General features: G+C 35.5%; 2 protein-coding genes and 1 non-coding gene across 5 annotated transcripts in view; 2 read left to right on the top strand and 1 right to left on the bottom strand.

The window, feature by feature from the left end:
• The window catches only part of SEC24A (SEC24 homolog A, COPII coat complex component), a 110776-nt gene that overhangs the window by 86940 nt on the left and 11155 nt on the right, over window positions 1–12681 (bottom strand). The gene's annotated exons all lie outside the window — the stretch shown is intronic.
• SAR1B (secretion associated Ras related GTPase 1B) overlaps window positions 1–12681 on the top strand; it is a 28230-nt gene that overhangs the window by 10136 nt on the left and 5413 nt on the right. For both annotated transcript variants that reach the window (XM_020908026.2, XM_020908028.2), the window contains 4 exons: window positions 3504–3623; window positions 9230–9295; window positions 10783–10886; window positions 11922–12053. In XM_020908026.2, the coding sequence (XP_020763685.1) occupies window positions 3504–3623; window positions 9230–9295; window positions 10783–10886; window positions 11922–12053 (422 nt within the window). The remainder of the gene's footprint in view (window positions 1–3503; window positions 3624–9229; window positions 9296–10782; window positions 10887–11921; window positions 12054–12681) is intronic.
• On the top strand, window positions 5225–5331 carry LOC139034513 (U6 spliceosomal RNA). Its single transcript, XR_011487059.1, has one exon. It is a non-coding gene; the product is annotated as a U6 spliceosomal RNA (small nuclear RNA).

The following is a 12681-nucleotide window of genomic DNA, read 5'->3' as shown; positions in this document are numbered from 1 at the left end:
CAAATTCAACTACTCATTATACCTGTTATGAAGTAATCTTAGATGAATTGCTTTCTCCACTTTAGCCTTAATTTCCTTATGTGTAAAATGATAATAATTCCTACCTCCTAAGGTTGTTGATAAGCATATTACTAGCAGGAATAGCTACTATTTATTAGCCAGTTTCCATAAGAGCTTTACATCCTTTATCTCAGGTAATCCTCACAGGAATCCAAGGCATTATTATTTTTGCTTTTTTAATAAAAATGCATGTTCCATCAAGTACCTCATATGTTATAAATGGCATTTTTTAACCTACTAAATGAGACTTGTTCACCCAGAGATTCTGATTAGTGATTTTCTTCTCTTTATAGATTTTACAGATAGGAAAAACGTTCTTCTTTTATTGACACCCTTGACTTCTCACATTTTTCAGTGAAATAGGCTTTTTTTTCCCCCAAAGACAGACTTTTGATTAACTTTTATGTTGGTATATACACAACTTTACTATTGTAGTAATTAACAAAAATATCTCTAGTCCCCTGTTTTCAGATTTTTCTCTAATTGGAACTGGCAGAAAGAGAAGCATTTCATGTAATTACAGATTGATAAATATAGTTCAGACTGGCCACAACTGTACTTATGGAATGATATATTCTATATAAATATTTCTTTCTCCACAAACATAATCTTAACTGAGGAAGTAAATTTTGCTTGGGAAATATAAATTTTGACTACTATATATTAAAAGGATAAAAGTATAAGATCAAATTTTGTCACTGTATTTTTATTTCTTAGTTGAACCTTAATATTTGCAAATTTTAAAAAACTCAGGATGTTTTCCTTTACGTTTTAAAAATAAAATTCCTCACATTATTTTATATTGTTGCTCTACCACAGGTCAAATGTCAGATCTCATTATACTACCTCTAAGAGAATCCTTAAGTATTTTGTCACATATTTGTAAGAACTGGGTCAGAAATAGGGGTGTTTTTTTTAGAAATAGGGGTTTTTAAACTTTATTTTGCTGACGTTTTGGATTATAACAGGTTGGAATCTGTATCTCAGTTTACAGAACAATGAATCTATCCTGAATTATGTTGAAAAGGCAAAAAAGACTGCATCATAGTCAGGAACAAGAAAGTTAATAGAGCTAACATCAGGAGGCAGTGTAGAGAAATGGAAGTGAACCAAAGGTCTGGGGTCAGACATGGGTTCAAATCTCAGACCTGACTTCAGCATTTGAGTAAATAAGTTAATTGAGTCTTCATTTCTGCTCTGTAAAAAAGACAATAATGATGCTCCTATACAGAGTTGAGGATTAACTGAAATAATGTATGCAAGTGTTTAATAGTGCCTACCACCGAACAGAAACTTAGTTCAATCCAGTTGAAAGATTAAATGCTCTAGCTGTTCCCCTTTGGAATCTTATCTGGTACACTTTTACTATTTAAAAGCTAAGGTGGTAAGACTGAGTCCATTGGTTAGAAACAATCTATATAGAAACCTTTTAAAGAAATACAAATGTTTAAGGAGATTATTAGTCAGTATTCATAATTAAAGGAAAGCTGTAGTATCCCAGCTCAAATGACTGTGGAAGATAATTTTCTCCTTAGGATCCAGGTTGTTGGTTGATAGGTGATCAAAAGATTAGGATTTTTTAAAAAATTTACTTCTTAGACTTAAATGTGGGTATATAACTAAATGTTACATTTTGGCGTGAACTTACTAGAAAATGGATAGCCCAATCTGTAATTCCCTAATATCTTAAAATTTTCACTTACTGATTAAATTTTTTGAGTTGCTACTGTGTTCCCTGTCTTCATGTACTTCTATGTAATTCCGTAAGACAATTAAATGCATGAAAAATAAAGTTCAATACTACTACACACCTATTAGAATGCCCCAAATTCAGATGCTGACAATACCAAATGTTGTCAATACCAAATGACAATACCAAATGTTGGTGGGGATGTGAAACAACAGGAATTCTTATTCATTACTGGTGGTAATACAAAATGGTATAACCACTTTGGAAGAGAGTTTGTTGTTCTCTTATGAAACTAAACATACTCTTAAACCATTCAGTCCAGCAGTTGTGCTCCTTGGTGTTTACCCAAAGTAGTTGAAAACTTACATCCAGCCAGAAACCTGCACACAGATATTTACAGCAGCTTTAGCCATAATTGCCAAAACATGGAAGCAACCAAGATGTCCTTTAGTTCGTGGATGGATAAATGAACTATGGTACTCCAGGAGTTGGTGACGGACAGGGAGGCCTGGCGTGCTGCGATTCACAGGGTTGCAAAGAGTTGGACATGACTGAGTGACTAAGCTGACTGAACTGACTTGACAGCCAGATAATGGGATACTATACAGCATGAGAAAGAAAATAGGCTATGAAGCCATGAAAATACATGGAGAAACCTTACATCATATTACTGAGTGGAAGAAGCCAATCTGAAGGGCTACATATTGTGTGATTCCAACTACATGACATTCTAGAGAAGGCAAAAATATGGAGACCATAAAAAGATGAGTGGTTGCTGGACCGTGGGTAGGGTGGATATATAGGCAGAATACAGAGACTTTCTAGGGCAGTGAAAATATTCTGTATAATAATGGACATAAGTCATTAAACTTCCGTCCTCTTTTGTGGGAGAGTCTGTATATGTGGGGACAGAGGTATATGGGATATATCTGTACCTTCCTTTGAGTTTTGTTGTAAAACTAAAAGTGCTCTAAGAAAAGTCTTTAAAATATATATATATGAAAAGCTCAATATGGAATTCTGCAATAAATGTCAGTCTACTGTAAACTAGTCAGTGTTGTCTTTATCTGTTTATCACTTTAGCTATCAGTGCTTGATTGATATATTTTAAATTATGTGCTCGGATATTTTTGTTGTTGCTTAGTTTTACGCAGTCATGTGAATAGTTTAACCTTATTCTCAGGTAAATTTGACAGTGAACGAAACTTTTTTACTGAAAAAAACTCATTGTAGTTTTGATTGTCAAAAATAGTTAATTTATTTTTACCTGTGAAAAAAATGAAAAACCTCTATTTTTTCTTTTGGTCTAGGCTTCATAAATATATAATCTCAAGTATTTTATGTTTCTCTAGTAGAGGGCACAGATATTTTTCAAGGGGTAAATTAAAAGAGGATTTAAGTTAAATCATCAAGGGAATTGGCATTTTGGTACTGCAAGATAAGTTTAGGTCACATACATTCATTGACTGGGGCAAAGTTTAGTTTTATAATGATCTGACATCCTAAATCGTAATAGATTTAAAATAGCTCTTCAAAACTAAAAATGGATTACAAATCCAAGCTTTTTCATGCCAGTTTATAAAATCTTAGAAGTTCAAAAGGTTAATAAGTGTCTCTTTATAAAAAATCTGGGGTAATTATGAAAAGTATCCAAATAACTAAATTGTGAAGATATTATACTTTTATTTAAAGTCATTTTATTTCTATAATCTGTGTCGGATATCACTGACTAATCATAGCTCTTACTCTGCAGGATTATATAAGAAAACTGGTAAATTGGTATTTCTTGGATTGGATAATGCGGGAAAAACAACATTGCTACACATGCTAAAAGATGACAGACTTGGACAACATGTGCCCACGTTACATCCCAGTAAGTATATTCTCCCATACGGGGTGTTACTTGATGAAGTGATTCCAATTCATAGGCCCTAACCAAAAGGTTTTGTTTGTTTTTTGGTGGATAAATTATGATCATGTCATTTCACTTGTTCTTAGTTGTAGTAAATGATAAGTGACCGAACTCCAGGGAGTATATTTAGATCTTGAAATAATACTCATATCGTCTCATAGTTAGTATACCTTTGTCCAACTAGAGGAGTTAAAAAGTTATTGTCTCAGGGATTATGATAGTATATTTAACCACATATTGTTTAGGTTATAAATAGTCAGCATTACCTTTCTTATATAACTTAAATTTCTTTCAAATTTTAGAACTTTACTATTTTAATCATTATTCAGTGGACAGATTATATAGTCTTATACTTTGCTGTAGCTCTTAACTTATTAACCAGTTATTTTTCTAGTTCTAACAACCTGAACTGTTTCTAACATAAAGACCATAGAATTTTTATTCCAAAAAAACAGGGCATGTATTGATACACTTACAGAAAATTTTCTTTTATTTTGTTTTTAGCCAGGCCCCATGGCTTGCAGGATCTTAGTCCCTCAAATAGGGATTGAATCTGAGCCCACAACAGTGAAAGCGCCAAGTTTTAACCACTGGACCACCAGGGAATTCCCTAGAAAGTATTAAAGTAATTAAAAAATAATTTACTGTACTTTCTTTTAGGAAGCCAGTTGAAAGACATTAATAATGATTCTGTAAATCACTTAATATGTATCATTCTTAGTAAGATTATGTAATAGATACTGCTGAGAGAGTCAAGTTAGAGTGACAGAATTAGTCACTTTAAAATTAGAAACAGAAGTCTAATTTTAAAATACCTGTGGGGGACTTCCCTGGAAGTCCAGTGGTTTAGAGTCTGAGCTTCCAGTGTCAGGGCACACAGATTCAGTCCTTGGTTGGGGAACTAATACCCCACATGCTGCATTGCACAACAACAAAAACTTATGAACTTGTTTTACTGTTGGAAAGACTATGAATCAACTACACAGAGAGTTTAAAGACAAGCTAATCCACAGATTTTGAAATAATGAGTGTCAGCCTTAAAAATGAGTATAAAGTTGAGAATTGGACTAAAAAGTAAATAATACAACAGTTAATTTAATTCCGTAAATATACTAAGAACAAGGAAGGAAAACATAAAAAAACAAACTACCTTTTTATCTCTAAAACTGTTAGTGAGTCAAGTTGGAAAAGGAAGATTTCATAAAATTGATACTTTTTTTTACATTAGGAGAAGAAAGTATGGCTTGACAAATAAGATTCTGATACAAGAACAATACTGTTAAAGAAAAATCATGGTGAAATTGAGTATATAAAATTATCTGCAAAAACAGCAGAATTGGAAGAGATTACACAGTGGTCTTATATTAGGTGTAAGTCACTTTTACAATTTTATGATGTTCTTTTTAATATATTCAACAAATATTTTTTGAGCACTTGCTTTAAGTCAGACATTGTTGTAAGTAATAAGAGTAAAAACAATGGCACAAAATAGATGTTATCTCAACCTTCCTGCATCTCATTCATTTTAGCTTATATTTTTCAATTAATCAAAAGCATTATGTGTACTCTCTTCAGCAGCACATACACTAGAATTAGAAAGACACAGAGAAGATAAGCATGGCCCCTGCAGAAGGATGACACACAAATTTATGAAGCGTTCCATATTTTTAAGAATGAAATTAAAAATACTCCCTAACACCATACCAAAAATAAAGTCAAAATGGATTAAAGATCTAAATATTAAGACTGGATACTATAAAACTCTTGGAGGAAAATGTAGGCAGAGCACTCTCTGACATAAATCTCAGCAGTATCTTTTTTGATCGACTTCTAGAGTAATGAAAATAAAAATAAACAAATAGGGTCTAATTAAGCTTAAAAGCTTTTGTATAGCAAAGGAAACCATAAAATAAAAAACAAGCCACAGAATAGGAGAAAATATTTGCAAAGAGACTGACAAGGGATTAATCTCCAAAATATACAAACAGCTCATGCAGCTCAACGTCAAGAAAACAAACAACCCAATCAAAAAATGGGCAGAAGATCTAAATAGACATTTCTTCAAATAAGACAGATGGATGGCCAAAGGCACATGAACAGGCATTCAACATCACTAATTATTATTAGAGAATGCAAATCAAAACTACCATGAGGTATCACCTCACATCAGTCATAATGGCCATCATCAGAAAAATCTACAAACAGTAAAGGCTGGAGAGGGTTTGGAGAAAAGGTAACCCTCTTACATTGTTGATGGGAATGTAAATTGATACAACTATTTTGGAGAATAGTATGACAGTTCCTTAAAAAATTAAATATAGAACTACCATATGGTTCAACAACCCCACTCCTGGGCATATATCTGGAGAAAAACCATAATTAAAAAGATACATGCTCCCCAGTGTTCACTGCAGCACTGTTTACAATAGTCAGGACATGGAAGCAACCCAAATGGCCATCAACAGAGGAATGGATAAAGAAGATGTAGTACATACACACATGGAATATTGTTGTTGTTTAGTCACTCAGTTGTGTCCAACTGTTTGTGACCCCATGGACTGTAGCCTGCCACGCTCCTCTATCCATGGCATTTCCCAGGCAAGAAAACTGGAGTAGGTCGCCATTTCCCTTTCCAGGGTCTCTTCCCAACCCAGGGATTGATCACTCAGCCATAAAAAAGAAAGAAACAATGCCATTTGCAGCAACATGGATGGACCTAGAGATTTATCATACTAAGTGAAGTAAGTCAAAGACAAACATCATATGATAACAGCCATATGTGGAATGTAGTAAAAAATGATACAAATGTACTTATTCACAAAACAGACTCACAGATCTCAGAAATCAAATTTATGGTTTATCAAAGGGGAAACATGAGGCAAGTAATAAATTAGGAGATACGGATTAACATATACACACCACTATATATAAAATAGATAACAAGAGCCTACTGTACAGTACAGGGAACTCTACTCAATATTCTGAAATAACCTGTATGGGAAAAGAATCTGAAAAAGATCAAATAAATATATATGATTCACTTTGTTGTACACCTGAAACTAACACAACATTATAAATCAACCATGCTCCAATAAAAGAATTTTTAAATGAATATGGGAGAAAGGTAACATGTATCTACCCTATGATCTGGCAATTCCACTGCTAGATATTTATCTAGGAAAAATGAAAAAATATGTTAACCAAAATCCTCATACAGGAATATTTGTTATACCAGCTTTACCTGTATTGACTCCAAACTGGAAGCAGTTCAGATGTCCTTCATAAAAAGAATGGATAAACAATGGAATTCTATTCAACAAAAAGAGGAATAAAGTATAGATCCACACAATGCATATTATATTGCAAGGAAGAGGCTGGTCACAAAAGTTATATACTATATGATGCCATTTATATAAAATTCTAAAACAGGCAAAACAAACCTGTGATGATAGAATTCAGATCAGTGCTTGCTTCTGGGAGTGGAGGTGTGAATTGACTTGGCAGGGGCAAGAGGGAACTTTCTGGAATGTTAACAGTGTTCTGTATCATAATCAAATTGGGACTCATTTTATAAAGCAGGGAGTGTATCAGAGATTGTAACCATAGAGATAGTTTGCCAGTCATGTCCAAGCATTATCTTTTCCTAATGGAAAGGATCATGCTTTGAACACAAATTATATTAATTATTCATTCAGCTGGCAGTCTTACTACAGAATTTTTTAGCAAGATAAACTACTCTGGGGTCTCATAGCTATACTGAATAGTTAACAGTTGTACTGAACCTTTCACTGTAATTGTAGCGGCCTTCTGCTTTTGTCCGTGAGGGAATAACAGAGGTTGGAATTACCCTCCCACTAAAAATGACTAGAAAAGTGGACAAAAATATACACTACAGCTGTTTTCAGATATTGGGAAATAGCTAGCACAGGGCTATGATTCCTGAGAAAAGAAAAACAAACCCTTGTCTGTTTTAACATTTATCATAGGGGTTAATTTTAAGACCATGGTGTAGGGAGAAGAAACCCAAAGGTAACTCAGTAGTCTTACTGAATTGAGGAGACAAGAGACCAGAACTTGGGGAGGCTGAGGTGACTAGAATTTGCTGGGCAGATTACCACAGAGGAAACAGCTCTGTAGAGAAAGAACTCCAGAAATGTTCATGGCTGAATACCAATCTGTGCATACATAGGGTAAAACTACACATAGCCCGTCAAAAGAACAGTTATAGTGAAGTGGTTGGCCAGTTCATTCCTAGAGCTCACACAGAGCTATCAATCCATGTACCCACCAGCCAGAAAAAAGAGACCTTGTAGACTACTCCAAAAAAGCACATCTTAGTAATGAGGCTAATGTAGCTCCAAAGTAAAGGCTACTTTAGATCTGCTGTAACAAAACTTAAAAACTGATCTGCAAGCAGTTTAACTACCTGCCAGAACAAAGGAACAAAGTCCAACTTATTATTAAAAAAAAAAAAAGTCCAACTTATTTTTTGGTGTTTTTTTTTTTTTGTTTTTTTTTTTTGACCGTGCCCTGGAGCTTGTAGGATCTTAGTTCCCTGATCAGGGTCCCCACAGTGAGATGGCTGAGTCTTCACCACTGGGCCACCAGAGAGTTCCCAAAGTCCAACTTTCTTGAAAATGACAGAACAAAATCCAACATCCAATAAAAAATTACTAGACATGCAAAGAAGCAGGAAAGTGTGATCCCTAAATAGAAGAAAAGTCAATCAGTAAAAGCAGATTGATGGCACAAGTAAAAAATATGATGGAATTAGGAAATATGAACACTAAAACAGCTGTTATGAATATGCTGAGAATGGAGCATTTATATGCTCCATAAATATGCAGAGAATGGAAGATTTAAGCAGCATAACAAACCTATCACTAAAGTCCCAGATAGGAAAATAAGGGAGCAGAAAAAAAATTTGAAGAAATAATAGCCAAGTTTTTTATTATAATTATGTTTGCCATTAAAGACTGTGTGTGCACGCTTAGTCACCCAGTTGTGTCTGACTCTGCCAACCCCATGGACTGTAGCCCGCCAGGCTTCTCTGTTCATGGGGATTCTCCAGGCAAGAATATTGGAGTGGGTTGCCATGCCCTCCTCCAGGGGATCTTCCCAACCCAGGGACTGAACCCAGGTCTCCCGCATTGCAGACGGATTCTTCATGGCCTGAGCCACTAGGAAGCCCCAAAACCATCACCTGTGAAATATAACAATCATGAGAAAATACTGTTTTTTCACCTTCATCATATAAGATGAATTACAGGAAAAATTATTAGGTTAGACCAGTCACTTGAATTTACAGTAAATCATTGTCAATTTCAGCTGGATAGAGGAAGAAAAATAAGTTGGATTTGTGGTGGGCACTGAATACTAGAATTGAATATTACCAATTACTTGCATTATACTGGCAATATGAAATGGAATATAGTAGTTATAACAAAGAATTCCTTTTTGATTTGACCTTATTTGCAATTAAAGTAAATCAAACTTTAAGTGGCAGTATATGCCAGAAATGGACTTCTAATTTTCATGTTTTTCAAACATTTTGTATTATTATTTAGCTTCAGAAGAACTAACCATTGCTGGCATGACCTTTACAACTTTTGATCTGGGTGGACATGTTCAAGGTGAGATTCTACTTCTCTTACAGTTGTTTTATTTAATAAAAATGTGACCATTATGTTACAGTGAATGAAACCGCATTTTATTCAAGGAAAGCCAGAGTAGACTTAAAATTTAGGAATTATCACCCCTGGATAAATGCTTTAAATGCAAAGGATGATTTTCATATGATACTCCAGTTTAAGTCTGAATTGCTTTTGGTGATAAACCATATGAGTAAAATTTTGCCTCCATTTTTTCTCTTCTTCAGCCCACCTCTCTCTTACTGTCATAATCATGTTATGAATATGTTATAGATTCTGTTGCTCCATATGAAAAGCCTTCATTGACTAATTCATTACCTACAAAATAAAGGCCATACTCACTGACCTGGTATTCAGGATTTCTATGATCTGGTCACACTTTACTTTACTTTTTGAGTCTTTATTTCCCACTGTTCCCTTTCTCATTCTCTTTACTCCAACCAAACCAAACCATCTTGGTGTCTGTCCTTCCACCTCTGTGCTCATGAGGGCTCCATCAGCACACAGGTAACCCACTTTCAGGGCCCAGTGTTAAGTGTGGCTGCCTCCTCTGAGAAGCCACTCCCAACTGGGAGTGCTCTCAACTGCACTTACCTAGCAATTAGTACATTTGTATACATGTCTAAAGATTGGAATGACTGTCTTATTTCAGATTCTACTAAACTTTCTGGGATTGAAATGCTAGTTACTTTTTAATATGCCCAAAAGGACTTAGCAGTACCCACTACATAGTAATTCATAAATAATGAATACTACAAAGGTTGTAGCTAGAGAAAGCACATTTGAGATATACATCAATTGTTTAAAATATACATAAACTAATTCCTAGAATAGAATGATTAGATTTAGAACCTAATGGAGGTTGAGGCTTCATCCCTATATGAAGGTGTATTATAAAGCTGAAGCCAGGAGAAAAAAGTTACCTTCCTCTGGGGCACCCTCAAAAATATTTTCTTTTCTAAAAGAGAATGTCATGGAAAAAATTACCCTAATGGTTTCATAAACTTGTGCTATGAGTAGAACAATTTGCTTTATTTTTTAATGTAGCAAGTCTGAACCTGATACTAATTTCCTTCTGTCACTGACTCCAGACTTGATCACTAGCAAAAAACTGATAAACTAGAAATGTCAAAAAGAAATGAATACTGCATATAACAAATAGTAGTGGTCCCTCCGATGAACTTAATGTGCATCCTTGTCCATTAGTAAGCAAATATTAATTCTTCTTCTGACATGGGTAAACTGGGCAGACTAAAATATTTGACTTGACCAAATTAAGGAAAACCTGTAATTTCTTCTTTGGTCATCTGGAAAGATTTTGGCAATACTGGGTAAAAGATTAACAAGTATATAATGATGTAGCAGCAGCTAAGGGCTAATTACACTTGGTTAGATGGAAGAGTCCAAAAAGATATCATCTGCTAGGTTTGACCAGCAAATAAAATCTAACTCCTGATTGTTTTTGTTAGCTCGAAGAGTGTGGAAAAACTACCTTCCTGCTATCAATGGCATTGTATTTCTGGTGGATTGTGCAGACCATGAAAGGCTGTTAGAATCAAAAGAAGAGCTTGATGTAAGTTAAATAATTAAAACTAAACAGTTGAATGACTCTGGTAAGCCTGAGAAAATAGGTTAGAAATGTAGGTATGAGAGTGTAGCTTTTCTGCAGCCTCTGATGTAACTCCTGACAATTTGTGGAGTTCAGAGATTACTTAGAATGCAGAGGGAGTACCTTGGAGTAATTGTGGCTGTTGAGGAGTACTAACAAGATTTCCTTCCTGAAGGCTTAGGCTCATTCTATGCAATGTGTGCCCTTGTAGCTTATTTCATATCTGCTGCATTCCTGTAGTGACTTGGTCTTAAGCCCCTGGTCTTCCAGGTGGTTTCTTCAGGAGTTGGCCAGAACCTGGAACTAGTATAACATGCTATCTTTGTCACCATTCCCAGGAGTGATCAAGGCCATGTGTAGCCACCTCCTCTCCCATCTCCCAGGTTACATGCTTCGTAAAGGGGCTCAGGAGCAGTAGGCAAGGCCAGTGCTAGACCTGGGCCCACAGAGAAAGGAGGTCCATGATTTGATGGAAGGTTGACCCAACCATACCTCCACCAAGAGCAAGCAAACAAGTACTTATTCATGTGGAAAAGTCCTGGTAAGCTCTATGGTCATGGAACAGAGCCAGAGAATTCCTTTGTTCCTATTTTGTGCCAGGCATTATGCATATTACCTCGTTTAATTCTCAGATTAACTCTGTAAGGTAGGTGCTACTATTGCATATTCTCTTTGAACTTCAGCGAGCCTTATTTGTCTAAGATCTCACAACTCAAAAGCAGCAGAATTAGAAATGAAACCAGGTCTGCACACCTTCAATGTGTTGAGTCTAGTCACAGTGAGCATTTACAGAAGGACTCAGAGAGGCAGAAGAACTGAGCTATGGGATCGTTGAGCTCACTTTAAAATGTAGGGAAAGTTCACCAAAGAAAGCCAAACTGCCAGGATATGATAGAGAGTGAGCCCTTGGTGCCCATTTGCTATGTTGTCACAGTGAGCCCTTTAGATGGTTTTATATCAACATCTTAACTTTCATTTTGCTTTTTTTTTTTTTTTCAGTCACTAATGACAGATGAAACTGTTGCTAATGTGCCTATACTGATTCTTGGGAATAAGATTGACAGGCCTGAAGCCATCAGTGAAGAGAGGTTGCGAGAGATGTTTGGTTTATATGGTCAGACAACAGGAAAGGTAAAAAAAAAATTGACAGGTGTGAATACTTCATTCAGTAGTACAAATATCTTTTTATTTTATTTACTTTTTATCTTCTGAAAAGGTCTGTTCCCATATTACCGTTAACAGTAATCATGCTTGTCAGTCTAATTGGTAGTCTGGTTTCTTTTCTTTAATTGGGATATAATTGACATATATTATACTAGTTTCAGGTGTCCAACCAGATATCTTTAAATTACTATTGTCCAACCTCACAAGCCCATTTTCATTTTCATCTTAAAAACTGTCCTTGGTACATTTGGGTCTTTTTTGAATGTCCTCATTTGTTTTCTTCCTACCACTGAATGCAATGAAACCTTTTCTTCAGTTCAGTTCAGTGACTCAGTCGTGTCCGACTCTTTGCAACCTCATGGACTGCAGCACGCCAGGCTTCCCTGTCCATCACCAACTCCTGGAGCTTGCTCAGACTCCTGTCCATCGAGTTGGTGATGCCATACAACCATCTCATCCTCGGTCATCCTCTTCTCCTCCTGCTTTCAAGCTTTCCCAGCATCAGGGTCTTTTCCAATGAGTTAGTTCTTCACAGCAGGTGGCCAAAGTATTGGAAGTATCACCAACATTTTCTTGGTGATATAAAAAATGTCAC

The sequence above is a fragment of the Odocoileus virginianus genome, chromosome 3 (assembly GCF_023699985.2).
Source record: "Odocoileus virginianus isolate 20LAN1187 ecotype Illinois chromosome 3, Ovbor_1.2, whole genome shotgun sequence".
In the NCBI taxonomy this organism is placed as follows: Eukaryota; Metazoa; Chordata; class Mammalia; order Artiodactyla; family Cervidae; genus Odocoileus; species Odocoileus virginianus.
Note: the sequence above shows the minus strand (reverse complement) of the source record. Positions and strands in the feature narration are given on the sequence as shown.